The sequence below is a fragment of the Phytophthora cinnamomi genome (assembly GCF_018691715.1).
Source record: "Phytophthora cinnamomi strain GKB4 chromosome Unknown Contig127, whole genome shotgun sequence".
NCBI classification, from domain to species: Eukaryota; Oomycota; class Peronosporomycetes; order Peronosporales; family Peronosporaceae; genus Phytophthora; species Phytophthora cinnamomi.
In genome coordinates, this window is record NW_027151060.1 from 314,732 (window position 1) to 332,318 (window position 17,587).

Sequence of the window (17,587 nt, forward strand, 5' to 3'; positions counted from 1 at the left end):
AATCTGTTTCTTTACCCACTTTATGCCTTTGGCAGGATCCAACTCCGGATCGACGATTGTAAGCATATCAAGGACACCCCGGGTCATAGCTATCTCAATCTCTTCCTCTGGTATGTGAAGGATCTGCTTCATTCGACGACGAATTGCCTGCTTCCAATGGAAAAGGCACCCGATTATCAATGCGTTTTCGAACTGCTTCTGGCAAGCTTTAATCAATTGTTTCTCGAAGTCGCAGATGATTTCACTTGGAGACAACTTTTCGTCAGTATCTCGGTAAATGAGTTCAAGTATGTCAAAGTACATATCTTCCGTCTTGCCAGTGCACAAAACAAAATATACGGGTACGTAGAGTTCTGAGGCTCGGTCATGGACCATTACAATGACGCATTGCTTGAACCCTCTTGGTACGCAGCGGAAGGTGCCATCTACGAAAATGGTAACATTGTGGTACAGCAAGAGTTGACGAAGCTCAGGATGGGCCCACCCAACGATTCTTTGGGGCTTATCTGTGGGGTCTGGACGGGGGCGAGAAACGTGAAATTGGAAGAAACTTAGCTTCTTCCCTTCAACCATTGATAGCGGTGGAAGTTCTACCATGCCTAGAAGATGTGAGCCATAATGCTTTCGGCGAGTACGATATACTCGGCTAGTTACCTGCTCTTCTGACAAGCCTGTGCGAGAGATTTCATCATTTGGGTAGTACCTTTCACTAACCGCTTTCCAAATGTCGTGCACAGGTTTGGCGAGATCTTGTATGCTCAACGTATCCACCATTTCTTTCATCTTTCGTGTCACATCAAAAGTCTCGCTGTTCTCATGCGGTGCGGGAGCGCATGTATGCTCATTGATGACAACTTTTCCGCCAGCAGGATACACGTCCAATCGAGCCTTGCATGCGGTTTTGCGGTAAACACTGCACCGCAACGTAATTTTCTTCATTGAGGACCAACCCTTTGTGTTTCGAAAGCCTTTATACTGCATACACGTTTTATCCTTCCCACGGCCCTTTGGTTTCCTCGAACTCCGAGAAGATGATGCAGCATGGTGTGAAGAACTCGGTGCAGAATCGCCCACACTTTGACGAGTCATGGGCACCAGGTACTTGATGTAGCTTACTCAGCACCGATCCACGGCTAGACAGGTGGATCACACAGTGATGTCGCTCGTGAAGTCAATTTCCTTGAGCGGCTCGATAGGAATAGTCGTAACGGACGACGCACGTCCGGTAAGTTGAGCTCTCAGCACAGCTGGACAACAATCTACATGTTATGGGGTTTGTTGCATGCGAAGGAGCTTGCATCGCGTTCATTGTGCTGGTTGCTATCTTCGCCCCGACCTAAAGTCCCGGCCCGACCCAAACTACATAATTTGAACTACCGACCATAAATCCCGACCCGACCCAAATACGACCCCCAAAAAAGTCTACCACTGCAACGTTGGTACAAGTTGTGTTTGACCGATGGTGTGGTTGATGAAGGAGATCGAACTAACCGCTCGTCGCGTTGGCCGAGTGCCGTGGTTACCCGTGTTCGAAAGTACATGAAAGCCCACCCTACATTTTATTTAGAGGAGCTACAGCGGCTCATACGAAACGCTTTTCCTAAAGTAAAATGGTAGCGTAGTATCAACATGTCGTCTTACATGGCGGGGAGCTGCTCGCGCCACAGAGAAGCGGAAAGCCCGTGTTGCAGGAGCCGCTCGTGCACTCACAGACGGAGCTAACGAGCCGTTAAACCCGTCCAACAGAGCCGTACCGGAGTAGCAGTAGCCGGCGACGTTACCTCGGTGTCCTGAGAACCAACGATGCGCCCGTTATGTTAAGTAGGAAGAGGTGGTGCCACTTGCCTACGCCTGGAGGTCGATTTACTACCGTCTCGCATTTTGTCTTCGAATTATTTTATCTCAGAGATCGATCTAAGCCCTAAATCCGAGCGACAAAATATCTGCAAACCACAATAAGTCGCTCGGTATCATATCAGTGTCACTGAGTGCAGAACAGGCTTTTGCTCTCGAATGATTGTAGCTTTTGTTGTCTGCGTGAAATGCAGATAAATTCGTTAGAAAGCCGCGTTTACTCCAAAAATACCAGCAGATGTATCGAGGAGCCACTTGTGCGTTTAAGAACTTGTCTGCACCAAACGCAGAAGATAACGCAAAAGATTGATACAAAACCAGCGAGCGGCGCATAAGAATCACGGGTGTTCAAATACTTAACCGCGTGCTATTCGGTATTCTACGTTACTTTACCGCATACTATTCGGTATTCTACGTTACATGGTATTGATCATTCACCGCGTTCGCCTCAAATAATGATTTCTGAACCGATCCCCGTGGGGCAGTGGACAAACCCTGACTCGGTACATGTACCGGGATCGAGTTCAGGACTTTGCACAGAGGCCGGAGATACGCAATATCTTGGACGAGCAGCCACTCCGTGGAATGGTCCGCCCTGCCAACCCGCACCCCGGTGTAGGATAGTGGATGGGCTGGAGGCCCCAAGTGCCGAAAATTGCCCCATTGTGTAATGAGGGGTATCAGAACCCGGTCCCGAAATGGGTCGGAGAGCCACAGGCATCCCCACCAGAGCAAGCCTCAAGCCTGGTGCGTGGGTTCTGGTAGCTTAAATCTCTCAAATAATGATTCCTGATCGAACACCAGTTTCATTATAACCTCCCCCCTCACGTGCAAATAAAATTAAGCCTAATTACCATTCGCCGTGCGGCTGTGGACGTTCAAGACGTAGTCGTTCCGCTTGCCCACCTCGCTTTCTTCGCTGCCGGTGTAGGTGATACCGCTGCTGACTGATGTCAGCTTTCCCTTTGAAAGCAGTACGTTCTGGAATGTTAGCTACTGGTAGCAGAGACAGCAGCAAACGGCTATGAGCGTACCTTGCTGTACATATGACACCCTTGAAGGGGAACGCCAGCGTGTTGGCTGTGGAAGACCGACGCATAGTTGAAGCTGTACGCCAAACAGGCAGACACAGCGCCAATAATGCTACCCGCAAGAATGTCCGCGTAGTGGTGCCAGTTGTCGATTGTACGAGTAACCGCCACCCAAGCTGCCAAAAACGTCGGGATAAAGCAGAGGAACAGCTTCAGCGTTTTCCGTCCACCTCGCATCATGGTTTCACTGCGGTTTTCACAGTTCAGCGTCGACCGTCCAAGAAGATAGAGCTGTGACCAGAACAAAAATCAGAGCCCGTTCGTCCCAATATAAAGACAACTGCACTGCGGTGTACGCCGGACTTACCGTGAGGACCAGCATCGTTGCAAATGCAAAAGACGCGTGTCCGGACGGGAAGCTCTTGCGGCCTTCCTTCTCGCCTGAAGCGCTCTGGCACAGGTTGGTGACTCCATCCCAAGCGACATCGTAGTTCCACTTGCACATATCGTAGAAGCAGGGACGGAAGCGGCCCGTCATGTTCTTGGTGAACTGCGTCAGCAGTGTGGCCATGCTGGTGGACTGCACGATCGTCAGGATGAAGTCGCGCGTGTCGTGCGGGATGACGCGCACGCTGCGGAACTTGGGCATCGCGTAGTTGATGAACAGATTGATGATGATCGGTGCACCAACGCCGACTCCGACCAGGGCGGCCATGGGGACTTGTTGCGCCTTCTCCTTGTTGTTGATGGTCGGGTCCCGGGCCCAGAGGGACGTCGTCGAGTTCAGCTGCACCTCGATGTTCGGGATCTCGCCTGCAGAGCGTCACACCACTTCCGTAACTACTCAAACACCCGCACCGTGCTACACAGAGAGTCTTCCTGCAAGACAAGCTTCACGTACGTTGAGCCACCTGGATCTTGGCGAAGAAGAGCGCGAAGCCGTACATGAGCACGGAGATGGCGAACTCGGCCAGGCGGAAGTCGCGCGCAATGCGCTCCCACTTGCTACCGTCGCTGCTGTCGCCGCCGCCGCCGCCGCTTCCGCCCTGGGGGCGCGACACGCGCTCTGCCAGTGCCGGCAGCTCCGAGACCGACGTGATGGACTCCATGAAGGGCACCTCGCTTGCGTTGCTCGAAGCAGCGCGAGGTCGGGTGTACGCCGCGTCCGTTGTGGTCGTTGCGCTGGGACGACGCGGAGGAGGGCTTCTTCACCGCTTCTTCGCTACTGGACGGAGCGCCTGATCGACAGACGGACAGCCAGCAGACAGCAAGAGAGAGAGACCTGCGACCGAACGAACCGCGGCCAAGGGCTGTGCAATGGGGGGAAAGATGCGAAATGACTCGCCTTGCGACTGCGAGCTAAAATCTAAAACGATTTGGGGGAGATTAACCAGAGCGACTGTCTAAATCGGACCTCACCCAAGATAAAAAGGAAAGCCGATTCAGGAATCCAGTCAGATTCCGAAAATGATCTATCATACCCACAAAGTAAGCATTTTCAGAGGAAAGGTCCGGTCATTTTTTTTTTTCAGCTGGTCGCCGAAAAACCGTGAATGTGGGCAGGGACAGGCAAACCGTGCAAAAATGGACACAAAATCCGCTTCGCAGGTGATCGATCACCTGCAGGTTGCAGGTTGCAGTGCCAAATGGGTACTCTACGTCTCGTCATACAATTGTCACCTGGCCATGCTTAACTGTGAGCAAAAGTTACACTGACTCTCATGTGAATTTCTCAAGGGAAAAGCGAAAATATGCTGTGACCCGATGTCCACTTTATTAGCAATAAAAGAGCCAACAAGAGAAGAGGTGCGACTCGGCCCTTAGGGGTCTATATATATATAAACCTCTTTTTTGACTGCGACCCGCCCTAAAAAGGGGCGGGTCGCACTTCTTCTCGTTTTGGCTCTTTTAGGGGCCGGGCGATGCCTTGTAGTCGTTGCAGCTCCTACTCATCCACCGTCACACAGCTTGACCCTCCAGCTACCCACTTCGTATGACATATTCCTTTTACACACCATCCTATCCCAGCCTTCGCAGTCTTATTTAGCGAACCAAAGTGACCATTTTCGTCTGTAAGTCTGCGAGATCGATCGGGTCGACAGCTTTGCTGCTTTTGCCTGTCGTCGATGGCGCCCAGAAGAAGCCTACGAGTGCAGCGTATATGTCGTCAGAACCAGCCCATGGAGAAGACTTGTTGGGACCAAATCATATCCCAGTCAGTTCGCGGCACGTTATACTGGTGTTGCGGAAGCTCGGGCCACGTACGCTTGTCGGAGACGACGGCGCCAAGCACACACATCGAGGCCGCTGCGCATGCCAAAGTCGTGTCATCTGGATTCATGACGGGGGAGATCACAAATGTTACGATAGATATGTCAATGCGTGTCTATAACAGAAAAAGAGACCAAAAGACCTCCACTACCTCTTGTTGGGAGTGTACATGCAAAAAGAGGTGAGGAGTCGTTTGATTGGCGGATTCTATTTCTGCGACCTCTTTTTTTTACTGCGACCCGCCCCTTAATTGCTATGTACGGAGGCAAGAAACTCAATACTGGTCAAAGATCGTCGATCCTCGTTTAAGTTAAGACCTGCTGCAAACAAAAAGATGCTTAGCCACCATTTGGAGTTATCGAGATAATCGCGTTTAAAGTTGACCAATCAAAATTCGTACATAACCGGACATCAAAAATTTAAAAGTTAAAAACACTCGCAGAAAGCATAAAACAACTCTAATTCGATTGCTTTTTACAAGAGGTTTCCGACAATATACAATACGCTAATATTGAAAAAATATTGAGGTCACACGCCCCAAATAAAGTCCAGGATTTCGGGGGTCCGGAAATGGAGAAAAATTTTATTGACCGATGTAACTCCACGAGTTCTAAACATTTTATAACGATCAATAGCTTAAAAGAAGCACAAGACACAGCTCTTTCGGTTCATGCGGTTAAATCGCGATTCGTACTTAGGTTCGTAAGCTTTTTTTTGTTTGACGTGGTCTCATTTAACATTCCTCCGGTGGGCCCCACTTAACGTACCGGGCGACACCTTGTCTTCTCGTTCGGCGCGACGCAGTGAAGCGAATACAACGAGTTGATTGCGAGCCGACCTCTGAGAAGTTTGTATTGTTAACAGTCATTTCCCTACGACATTGCAAGACGCTTAGAGAATACTGCATGACCACCATGCTGACAGTAGATCACGGCAATAAAACTGTACCAGTGCAGCCCTTTCCAGCACTGGTGTTCCCAGACAAGTCGCAGACGACCAGTACATGGCCAGGGACAAGTTTGAGCTCATCTGAGGCACTACATGTAGACTGGAGGGGCTTCAAAAGCGCGCACTTGAACATGATCTTCTTCTTTACAGGTCCAGCTCTTATCGAACTCATACAAAACGCCGCGATCCTCAATGTGGCCCATCCTGAAGTAAATATACTGAGCCGGCTTGATGGCAAAATAGACCACCACTTGTTTTATCTCCATTCCTGCCATCTTCAATTTGAGTAAGACTTCGTAAAAGAAGCGCATCTTGAAATCGTGTTTGTCTGATCGCGTGACCTGGACAAAGATGACCTTGCCTTTATCCTTGTCAAAATACACCGCATCGTATCCTCCTTGGTTCCACGCGATCGGCTGCAACCAACTCCGGTCTCCTTTGATTTTCCCATCTGGTAGCACTCTAAATCGTTTCTTCGGGTCGAAACGAAGAACGTTTGCTTGGGGCAGAACATCTTCAACTTCGTGGTCACCGAATAATTTCACTGCACGCTTCGGCACAGATGCCAAAACCAACCATTCAAAGAGGTGGCCATCCATCGAAGGGTTGTTCGACGCATTAAGACGAGTCGCCAACTGCGTAATGGTTTCCTCGTCACATTCTTTCGCAAAGAGGGAGGCCACATACGAGCTCACGGGGAACCGTCCATTACCGTCGCCGTCACGTTGCATCCCATAGAGCCTGTTGACTGCATCGGTGTGCAAACTTCCACCGCAATATTTGACCAGATCAAACTTGTTGGCGACAGATTCAAGCGCGGTTTTCAGACTGTCCATCACTTGGTTCGTGAGGTATTGAAACATGAACCGACATGAGCCACCAGCATAGTAGAACTTCAAATCAACGGCATGCTTCTTCTTTTCCTCCTCACTCCGTTCTCCTTCGAAACCGTCGTCCTCATTCACTTCAGTGGCACTCGTAGCGTCCAACTTTGACACGATCTTGTTATAAAAAGCTTGGTCGGCGATGGCTGCGAAATAATCGCCTTGCGTCCACGAATACACATAGAACACTTGGATATTCACACGACGATCATCCTCCAAGTTTCTATTACCAAGTGAGGCCATCGAGGAGCAAACCACAACTCTTTCATTTCGCTTGTCGAGAAGCGTCAAGACGTGTTTGAAAAACTTCGCGTGCGCAATCGTTGCCTTGTAACCATCCAAACAAATGAAGAGCTTTTTGCCGGCGACTCGAGGCAACTCAAAACTCGATAAATCGCCAATGTCCCAGTATTCCTTCGTTCCCAACGCCAGACACGAGTCCAAACGATCACTCAAATGAATCCAGACGACGTTCCATTCCTGATGATCCAAAGAAGCCACAAAACTTAGCGTAGACACAGATTTGCCTGTGCCAGGAGGTCCCACAATGAATCCTCTTACATTCTCAGCAACGACTTCATTTTGCATAAAGTCCCACAGATCGTGCACTTCACGACGACAATACAGCATCAAGTCATCCGGGACTATGTAACCACACTTCTCGAGAAATGCAGCTGGCAGCGACACGTAGTTCACCCCTTGGATATTAATCTGAGGCACATCTTCGAACCTCTCAATTCGGGGCACACTTTCCACACGTAATCGCTTGTTTGGCAGATATGGGAGTTCCACCAGCACGTGAATCTGTTTCGGTCGAGGCTGGAAGTTCGCCCCGAAGTACGCCTCGTCATCCAGAGTCCACGACGGACGCATCTCCTCGTACCCAGTGCTGGTGCCACCCCGCAAGAAATCCTTCACATAGCGGTCGTCCTTCAACCACTTCGTTTTCCCCCCTTCCTCCTTCCGCGCCAAGTAGAGCGTCAACGCGCTCGAGGGGAATTTGTACCGATCATTGTATCTTTGCTTGTAGAAGATAGTCTCCTGCAACACGCTCACTTCCGCATCGCTTAGAATGTTCACGGGAAACACAGTCCCTTCGCCGTATACCGCGCACTCCAGCTTGATCTCCGCCATGTTCTTCTCGTGGAAAGTTCGCGACTGAGAAGCAGCCCACATTCTCGCACTGAATTTTTGCCTAGGCTGGACAGCATCCAGATTAGCCGACACATCCATCCAACGTCCAGTAATTGATGACTTCAATCAGCACCACCCGGATGGTTGTGGAAAACCCCAAAACTTCAATACTGGTTACCAGCTTCAGTTTGCTTCAGTTTTACTGTAGCCAGTTATCGGCAACGCCAAATTCATGTGTGTTGGGCTGGCCACAGCACTCCCTCCGGGGTCACTGCTATCCCAGTAAAAGATTCTACTACATAGGTACATCAGTAGTACTTGTGTGTACTTTCAAATGATCTCCAAGTTGATCTTCCCTCTATTAACTCTTCTAGCGACTTACCTCAATGTTACCGTTAAACCATTCATTGAGATGGAAGGAAGGTGCATTACCACTACAGTGCTTGAGGATTTTGCGCGCAAACCGGTCAATTTACTCGGGTTACTCACTGAAGTATCACTGTCCGCCAATTGCCTTCGACGAATTACTGTTTCGGTTGTTGATGCCAATGACATGCTCAACCGAGAGCGTTAAGCCCTCGTTCTGTCGATTTAGTGCGTCCTCCTCGATTTTCGCCTGCTCATCAAGTAGAATTTGAGTAGTTAGTCCTCAACACTTTGCACAATTGTTTTTTTTTTTTCAAAGCAAACTGCACCTTTCTCCGTTCATGAATCGTATCCCATGGCAGGCCTGCTACTTCCCATGCATAGATCGAGCCGTAGTTGTGGCTGTAAGCTAAGCAGGCAGCGGCGGCACCGACCACGCTACCTGTCACGATGTCGCTGTAATGATGGCGGTTGTCCGTAGAACGCGTGATGGCGACCCACGCTGCCCCCAAACACGGCAAAAAGCAAAAGAAAACCTTGAATGTCCGGATTCCCTCCTGATAGATCGAGTTGTTTTGGTCGGGTCTTGTTAGTCGAGCGCGCCCGAGTAGGTATAGCTAGCATGCAAACAGCTAGATACAGGTCTTGTGGTTCGCAAGTCTAGCAGTAAACTCACCGTAAGAACTCCCATGACAGACCATGCAAAGGAAGAATGGCCTGAGGGGAAACTCTTGCGGCCTTCATCGTCCTCGGCCGAGTCGCTACACAAGTTGGTAACTCCATCCCAGACCTTATCATAATTCCAGCCACACATCGCATAGAAGCACGGACGGAAGCGCCCTGTCATGTTCTTCATGAAGTTGACGAGAAAAGTCGACAGCGTGATGGCCTGCCCGAGGCTCAGCAGAAAGTCGCGGAAGTCATGAGGAATGACTCGGACTTTGAATAACATCGGGAGCATATAGTTGATGAACAGGTTGGTCAGGATAGCGATTGCAAGACTGACAATGATGAGCATGTACATCGGAACTAGAAAGACGTCAGTTCGTGATCACGACAGACTCAGCAGTAAGCTATCAGATATTAAAGTGCACCTTGCTCTGACAGCTTCTCCTGGTCCATGCCAGGATCCCGTCCCCAAATGCTAGTGGTCGAATTCAATCGCATCTCAATTCGTGGAAGTGCACCTAGTTATCAAGGACAGGTTTGTTAGACAACACCCTATATTCCCCTTCGTTCCTGCTGCCTGTACGCACGTTTGTGCAGTGTCATCCATTTGCCAAGTCTCCTTGCGATAATGTACAAGACAATAGCAAATGCATACTCGATGACGCGATAATCGCGAAGCAGACGTTGCCATTTCTTCGAACGCGCGATATCCCCAGTGCTCACTGCGGCGTCCGTCACCACGCCACTGTCGGGCTTCTCGCCCAGCGCGGGCGTGCATACCGTTTGGTAGCTGTCGTCCTCGAGGCGGAAGCCGTCGGCGTTCGCGGCAGCGTCATCGCCCATTTTGATCGAGAAGAAACTGAAACTGGTCTGAGACCGTACAGATAGATTAGATAGTTTGTCGCAGGAGATTATGCCAGCAGCATTGCCCAGTAAAATTTTCTAGTGTATTATTGAACAACTTGCACGAGTTACACTCGCTGACTGCCTGAAACTCTAGCGTTTTGACTTATCATCTTCTCATGGTCCTCGTGAAGATCATCGCCCATTGACTCCGACTGCAACAATGTCAAAACGTCTCGTAAGTTCTGATGTAAGCCATGAAAAAACGATAGTTTGCAGTCTTACCTTGATCTTCTCGTGTACTGCTTCGCAAGGCATACCCGCGTACTTCCAGCAGAAGATAGAGCCGTAGTTGTAGCTGTAGGCCATGCAAGCTGAGATCGCGCCAATTATACTGCCCGCCAGGATGTCACTATAGTGGTGCCAGTTATCGATCGAGCGCGTAATTGCGACCCATGATGCCACCAAGCAGGGCACGCAGCAAAGGAACAGCTTTAACATCTTCGTTCCGCCACGTACAGCCGACTCGCTTCGGCTCTTGCAGTTGATTCTCGATCGCCCGAGCAAGTAAACCTGTAAATGATCAGAGCGTCATCAGTATTCGGAAGCTACCACACCAGAAGCTGAAGCGAAAACCCACCGTGAGCAGCAGCATCGTCACCCACGCAAAAGATGCATGACCAGACGGAAAGCTTTTACGGCCTTCCCTCTCACCGGCGGGGTCCGTGCACAAGTTGGTAACTCCGTCCCAAACAGCGTCATAGTCCCAGCCGCACATATCGTAGAAACTCGGGCGGAAGCGGCCCGTTGCGTGCTTGGTGAACTGTGTCAGCAGAGTGGACATGGCCACACCCTGCGCCAGACTCAGCAAAAAGTCTCGGACGTCGTGCGGGATCACGCGGACGTCGCGGATCTTTGGCAGCACGTAGTTCATCAGCAGATTGGTCAATATGGGGATGCCGAGTCCGAACACGATGAGAGACCACATCGGCACTGGTGCAGCAAACAGCGGTTATAATGGCTCAGGGTAACCTCATTCAATCTGTCGAGCTCAGGTGACGAGGGGATACAGTGCAGTACCTTGCTCGTGCAGCTTCTTCTCGTCCACGGTCGGATCCCGCGCATAGATCGTAGTCGTGGAGTTCAGGCGGATCTCGATCCTGGGAATGGGGCGGTCGTTCACGGCCATCAACGTGAACGCCTTGGCCACCAGGTACATGGCCAATGTGCAGCTGAACTCGGCCACTCGGTAGTCGCCCAGAATGCGCTGCCATCGCCTGGGGCGTGCCACGGTCGCGTCGTCCTCATCGCGAGGCTTCCAGGCGGGCGGGGGCGTCATCACCGGCAAGAATTCGCTGGTCGAGCCACGCTCGAGGTCCAAGTTGCTGGTGGCTGAGGGCATGTCGTCGTCGCCGCGCTCAAAAGGAAGTGAGCATTGCGAGCGTGCGCACTTGAATCAGAAGCAGCTGACCCGCTACCGGCTACCAGAGAAGTCGGAACGGACTCACGTGAATAGAAATGATTGCACCTCTCAATCGATTAATCTATGCAAGACAACGTTTTCTGTCACGCGCTTGGTGCTGTCTTTCGAGGACAACTCAAAGGTATCCTGTTCGCGTGGGACTGCAACGGAGCCCCACCGTTTTTGCGAACGCTTGAGTCCCACACGCGAAGGACTTGCTGGCCGATGTCCATAGGCACCTTGAAAAAGGCTGTCTTGCGTCACCAGCGTCTTCTCCTGTATCACTGTCGCTGTCGCACAACATGTACATGTAATGCGCCATCTTGGCAAGACGATCATGCTGCTGCTGCTGCTGCTGCAAAGCGTACGCGCGCACTGCTCTGGCGCAGGGCATGGACTCGTCTCCACTGAGCCGGCCGCCATCGTCATGGCCCACGACCACCAATGGCTGCAGTTGTGCGGGCTACAGCACAGCACAGCCTTGCGCGCCGAGACCTGCAATGCGGTTGCAATGCAACAACACAAAAAATTAATCGTGATTAATGCTGAAGTGATCCATTTTAATTAAGCCGAGTCGCGGCTGCGACTGCTAAAATCGACGATGCAATCGCTCGACATGTGCTTCAGCAGCGGCGGACGTGAGTCAAAGTTGCGGCGCCGCATCGGCTGCGGGTCGAGGTGCTCAATCCTCGCTTTCTTCGCCTTCTTCTAGGAAAATGCAGAAGATTAAAGTTGTCAATTCTCCTCCTTAGAATTCGTCCTGCTGATCTCTTACCGTACGACGCTCGTGGATCTCCTCCAGAGGCAAGCCCGCCGAATCCCAACTAAAGATCGACCCGTAGTTGTAGTTGAAAGCAAAAAGCGCAGACGCCACACCAATGACGCTGCCAGCCAAGATATCGCTGTAATTGTGCCAGTTGTCGATGCAGCGCGTGATGGAGACCCATGCAGCGATTAAGACCGGTGCGCAGCACATGAAGAGCATCAGGGACTTCTTGGCGCCGCGCAGTGTGGAGTTGCTGCGGTTCTCGCAGTTCAACCGCGATCGTCCTAATAGGTAAAGCTGTTGGCACGCCATCGTTAGCTGTTGCAATAGACACCCCTACACTAGGGCAACTTACCGTAAGAATGAGCATGGTCGCCCACGCGAACGAAGCGTGGCCCGACGGAAAGCTCTTGCGGCCTTCCTTCTCGCCAGCAGCGTCCGTACACAAGTTGGTGACTCCATCCCAAACGACATCGTGGTTCCACTTGCACATGTCATAGAAGCTCGGACGAAAGCGACCAGTGATGTTCTTTGTAAACTGCGTCAGGAACGTGGCGAGAGCCATGGACTGGAAGAGGCTCAGCAGGAAGTCCCGCGTATCGTGAGCGATCACTCGTACTTGGCAAAACGCCGGCAGCGCGTAGTTCACCACGAGGTTGGTTCCTACTGGCAAGCAGATCCCCAACGTCAGCAGCAGCCACATCGGCACTGGGGGTCGCACAGTGCATAACAACAGTTAGATACTTGTGTCTTGTTACGCAATCTGACATCTCCAGAATTCTATACCTTCTTCCTTGAGCTTCATCTCGTCGATGGACGGGTCAAGCGACCACGCAACTGCAGTAGCATTTAAACGCACTTTAATGCCAGGAATCGGGCGTTCGTGCACTTTGATTTTCGCAAACACAATCGCTAGCAGGTAAAGAACGATGGCGCTCCCGAACTCCAGCACTCGGAAGTGGCGGACGAAGCGTTGCACCGCGCCCTGGGGTGGCCGGATAGAACCAGCTTCGGCGATGTCGATGGGAGTATCGTCGCCGTCGTCAGTTGGGTTCCCGTGGTGCGGTACCCCACTCGTCGACGAGTGCATGACTGCGGGCAGCGACGGCGGCGGAGACCGAACCATCGTGGTGTACTCCGATTGGACATCGTCCTTCTCGCTCAACACCTTGACGCCGTTCGCAGCCATGCCTTGTGCCGCTGACTAATTGGGGAATGAACGGCTGCAAGGTGTAGCGGCCGAGAGTAAACACGCCATCGGGTTGGCGGCAGATCGCAAGCTGCTATCTTGCATTCCGGCTTATGGATTCTCTGGTCTCCAGGTTGGTAATACATGTACAGTACGATTGTCAAAGGAAAGTAAAGAGCGAGCTTCGACACTCCACCGTTAGACACAAGATAAGTGCCTCGCCAATGTTCACTGCGAGCACGTTTAGCCCTATCAATAAGGCCCTGGTCTATAATAAGTAAAACCGTACTGAGATTCAAAGTGGGGGAAGGTTAGTAGAATGGTCGAAGCAGAGCGTTTCGGAGTTCGTTCCCAAACGCCAACTGACGTGGTCAGAACAAGTTCTGGGCATGTAATAGCAGTTCACACACTGGTGAGAGGCTCGAAGTGGTCCTGCAAGCCACATACAAGTGAGATCCGTCACACAGGGACAAATGCTGACTTTGTCTACCTCCGTGCGCAGTCCTACAGCAAGAGGCAGCGTGAGTTTGCCTCGCTGGGGTTCCTCTCGCAGCACAATGCATTGGTAGTGATGTGGATAAAATTAGCATATGACCACACCAAAACTCGTTCTGCTAACCCCATACATAACGAGTCCAAAACCGGAACGAGTTTGAAAACTCGTTTCGAAACTCGTTCTGTGTCCGCATGTGAGTTTAGCCAATGAAAACGCAAGTTCGTTCAGAACGAATTTCAGAACTTTTATTAATACTTAAACCATAAGCTGGTTTAAGTAAAAGTTCTGAAATTCGATTGTGATTGGCTGTCATAGACTGCGTACCAGTATCCTGGTACAATCTGATTCCAAACCTCCGACTTGAAAAGAAAGATCGAGCGAAGAGCTCCGGTTGTCATGCGGCGCTCCACGTCTCGCAGGTGAGCCCAGCGCCGCGATATTCGCGATCTACACGTCTTCTGCACGTACTAAACTGCCTCCGTGTTCCCTGCTCTAGTCGCTACTCCAGTTCTGCCTCTGCTGGCGGCGCCAGGTGCGTTGGAAACTCCCACCTGCATTTTTTATTTCTTCCGTGATGACAAATTATAAATTATTGATATTTTCCTATTGTTTTATCGGTCCGACTCCAGTTCCGAGCGAGAGCGCGTATTCGATAGTCTGCAGCGTCGACTGGCGGCGCAGAGCCTGAACGATCACAACACGGAGGAGGAGGCGTACGAGGAGAAGCGCAGCGTGCCGCAAGCTGCACGCCCCAATTCGGCTATTGCCGCTGTGGTGCCAACGACTGCGCTGTGCCGATTCTTCGTGTTGGGCAAGTGTCGCTACGGCAGTCGCTGCACTTTCTCGCATACGCTCCCGGCGCAGGTGAGCGAGTGTGCGGCGGACGAGGCCGACGGGTTGTCGGCGGCGGCGGCGCTTGTGGACTGCCCGTTCTTCCTGCGCGGCAACTGCAAGTACGGAGAGCACTGCCGGCTTCGCCACAATCCTGCCATGTTGCCGGGGACCTCCACCGCAGCTCACACTACTTCGAGAGCTGCGAGGTCCCCGGGTGCCGGTTATATGGCGTCGAACAACGCTCCAGCTAGTGCTGCGGCTACGAGCCGCGAAGACAACCAGCAAGATTTCACGTGTGGTATCTGCTTCGACGATATTGTCCAGTCTGGCAAACATTTTGGGTTGCTGGGTGAGTTTCTGTCTGCAGTGGGGGTACTAGGTCATGTGTCGAGACTGACTCAAGTCATGATGTGTAATGGATAGGCTGTGATCACTGCTTCTGCTTGGATTGCCTCCGTTCGTGGCGTCAGTCGAAAGATATGGAGCTGGAAGTGATTCGCGCCTGCCCAGCTTGTCGAGTCCCCAGCGACTTCATCGTGCCATCGCTCATTTTCTGCAAAGGTGAAGAGAAACGCAAGGTAGTCGAGGCGTACAAAAGTCACTTGGCTCTGCGCGAGTGTAAGTACTTCAACGGTCTCTTTGGTAGCTGTCCCTTCGGACCGCGCTGCTTTTACGCACATCGCGACGCTGAAGGCCATGACGTGAAGCACTTGGATCGTCCCAAGCGCTCAATGAAGCCGCGACGTGGCCGAAATGGTCGCCAAGGTGGTGATGCAGCACTGCAGTCCTTGCTGCAACAATACAGCCACCTTTTCCGCTTCTTTGAAGTTGCGGACTGGGACGACTTTGATCTGGTTGGTGACTTGTACGACTCAGATGACTCAGACGACGACTACTACGGTTTTTCGGATGACGAATTCGACTCAGATTAAGAACCAAGGCCGCCCAACGCTCGCGCGGCCAAGTTTATGGTTGGGTAGTTGTATTCACTGAATACTATTCGGAAAGCGAAAAGGAAATGCGATGGTATGGGGAGTAAAAAGAGAATCATTCAGAACGATCGACAACCGCTCTCATTGTGGAGCGCGATCATCACCATTACCAACCGCTTTTCGTCAGCGAAATCAAACCCAAAATGCTAACAAAACCTAGCCAAGATGCTGTTTCTGAAGCACGAGATATTATGGAATTTATTGAGTTCTTAAACGCCATCCTGAGTCACTTCCAGAGTCCCCTTACGCTCCTTCAACACGCGAACAGCCTCTTCCAAACACTGCACGCATATCACGGTAGAGTTAAAGCGCTGGTTGTGACCATCATTGGGCGCGAGACACCATTTACATGCTGGCCATTCAGATTTTACTGGAAGATTGGCCGCTACGAACTCGCGCCACAATGCCGGGTTCCGATTGCGTACTTCAGCACGGTCATCGACATGGGTTTGCTCCATAAATGCAGCTAGTTTTCTTCGCGCGATAGTTGCTACTTCGGTACTAGACTGTCGTCGGGCCAGGGCTTCCGTGGTGGTGTCAGAATGGCCTCGTCCAAAACTCTCAGACGTGCAGCTTCCAGGCGGTTCAACGCTCGTCGAAGGTGCTAGCGCATCACTTGTTGCTTCTGACATGAGATCGATAACGTTGTTGCTGTTTTCAGTTTCATCGATCGAGCCTGAGCTGTCTACTTCAATCACCTCTTCCTGGGACCCAGCAGCATTATCCACCGTCGCCAACGTTGAATCCTCGATCTCGATAACTCTGTTTGCAGTATCCATGGTTTGGTCGTCATCATCTTCCTTTGACATAAGTACAGTGACAAGCTCTTCAGCAGTAGTCTCCGTTTGGTCTTCTATTGACGGGGAGGCTTGGTCGACGTCTTCAATTATACGATCTGCTGCTTCCTTGCCAGGGCTAGTGTTATCTTGACCCATAATTTGATCCCCATCGGCTTCTTTCGCGTCAAGAGCCGTAGCTACCTCCTCAGCGGTGATCAATTTGTCAGGGGTCTCGGCAACTTCAATGTTCACATCCGCACTTGACAATGAAAGCTCTTCAACTAACGGGTTATCCGACAAAGCCTCACTCGGTTTCTCTCCTGTTTGTGTCATTGATTTACTTCCAGCGGTTCGAGCCTCCAAAGCCGCATCTTTTCGCCTAGACAGCAGGTCGGAGATTTCTGCGAGCTCGTCCTCGGGAATCGCATTACCCTTAGTGTGGAGCACCCTCAAATTCGGGAGCGCAGCTAGAGCTGATGCGGAAAGTTGTGTTACTGCATTCCAACGAATATCCATGGTTTTCAGATTTGGCAACGCGTAGGTTGGTACCGCGTTTATGTTGTTGTGGGCTAATCTCAGCTCTTGCAGCTGAGTTAGTCTGCCAACGCACGCAGGAAACTCAACCAAGCCATTTTCTGATACGTCAAGTTTTTGCAGAGCTTTGAGGCGGCTCATACCAATTGGAAGTTCCGTGAGCTCATTTGCGCTGATATCCAACGACACCAACTTATTTTTCAGCAGTACAGCACTTGGAACGAATCCCAACCGAAGACCACGTAATGTCAGCGACGTATCTTCAGAATCTCCGACTAGAGAAAGGACTCCCTCGCTCGATAATTTATCATCACCGAAGGTGTTGCATGCAAATACCAACTGCCGCTTTTCCATTTCAGCGGAGATTTTTTGTGATCTCTCAACCGATGGTTCTCCAAACAGAATTTCCAGACCTACTACAAGCCGCCAAGTCTCTAAGAGGAGTGGTTCTGCTTGCATTTCACTTTCGAGCAAACTTGACACTGCCTTCATATTTCTTAGCCGCAGTTCCACCGCAACTAAAGCTTGCAATATC

The 17,587-nt window shown here is 51.1% G+C and overlaps 6 protein-coding genes across 7 annotated transcripts; 1 reads left to right on the forward strand and 5 right to left on the reverse strand.

Annotated features, from left to right (window-relative positions):
* Positions 1 to 2,700: 2,700 nt before the first annotated feature.
* IUM83_07104 (Phosphatidic acid phosphatase) lies at positions 2,701 to 3,994 on the reverse strand (the record flags this gene model as incomplete). Its single annotated transcript, XM_067931367.1, has 4 exons — positions 2,701 to 2,817; positions 2,889 to 3,176; positions 3,253 to 3,698; positions 3,787 to 3,994. 4 exons carry the CDS (start codon positions 3,992 to 3,994, stop codon positions 2,701 to 2,703), a joined length of 1,059 nt encoding a protein of 352 aa, XP_067780293.1.
* Positions 3,995 to 6,193: 2,199 nt separating this feature from the next.
* On the reverse strand, positions 6,194 to 8,164 carry IUM83_07105 (putative crinkler (CRN) family protein; the record flags this gene model as incomplete). Its single annotated transcript, XM_067931368.1, has 2 exons — positions 6,194 to 7,468; positions 7,550 to 8,164. The coding sequence occupies 2 exons, from the start codon at positions 8,162 to 8,164 to the stop codon at positions 6,194 to 6,196; spliced, it is 1,890 nt and encodes a 629-aa protein (XP_067780294.1).
* A 454-nt stretch (positions 8,165 to 8,618) lies between these two features.
* IUM83_07106 lies at positions 8,619 to 10,000 on the reverse strand (the record flags this gene model as incomplete). Of its 2 annotated transcripts, none has more annotated exons than XM_067931370.1 (5): positions 8,619 to 8,738; positions 8,818 to 9,045; positions 9,165 to 9,517; positions 9,583 to 9,675; positions 9,745 to 10,000. In XM_067931370.1, 5 exons carry the CDS (start codon positions 9,998 to 10,000, stop codon positions 8,619 to 8,621), a joined length of 1,050 nt encoding a protein of 349 aa, XP_067780291.1. The 2 variants fall into 2 exon arrangements, with proteins under 2 accessions (XP_067780291.1, XP_067780290.1); XM_067931369.1 differs by having other exon boundaries at positions 8,818 to 9,105.
* A 128-nt stretch (positions 10,001 to 10,128) lies between these two features.
* Positions 10,129 to 11,402, reverse strand: IUM83_07107 (phosphatidic acid phosphatase; the record flags this gene model as incomplete). Its single annotated transcript, XM_067931371.1, has 4 exons — positions 10,129 to 10,215; positions 10,286 to 10,573; positions 10,641 to 10,993; positions 11,081 to 11,402. 4 exons carry the CDS (start codon positions 11,400 to 11,402, stop codon positions 10,129 to 10,131), a joined length of 1,050 nt encoding a protein of 349 aa, XP_067780292.1.
* Positions 11,403 to 12,026: 624 nt separating this feature from the next.
* IUM83_07108 (Phosphatidic acid phosphatase) lies at positions 12,027 to 13,417 on the reverse strand (the record flags this gene model as incomplete). The annotated part of the gene is made up of 4 exons (XM_067931372.1): positions 12,027 to 12,170; positions 12,238 to 12,525; positions 12,584 to 12,936; positions 13,015 to 13,417. The coding sequence occupies 4 exons, from the start codon at positions 13,415 to 13,417 to the stop codon at positions 12,027 to 12,029; spliced, it is 1,188 nt and encodes a 395-aa protein (XP_067780298.1).
* An 892-nt stretch (positions 13,418 to 14,309) lies between these two features.
* Positions 14,310 to 15,679, forward strand: IUM83_07109 (Makorin-like protein; the record flags this gene model as incomplete). The annotated part of the gene is made up of 4 exons (XM_067931373.1): positions 14,310 to 14,332; positions 14,410 to 14,445; positions 14,543 to 15,096; positions 15,171 to 15,679. The coding sequence occupies 4 exons, from the start codon at positions 14,310 to 14,312 to the stop codon at positions 15,677 to 15,679; spliced, it is 1,122 nt and encodes a 373-aa protein (XP_067780264.1).
* Positions 15,680 to 17,587: the final 1,908 nt, after the last annotated feature.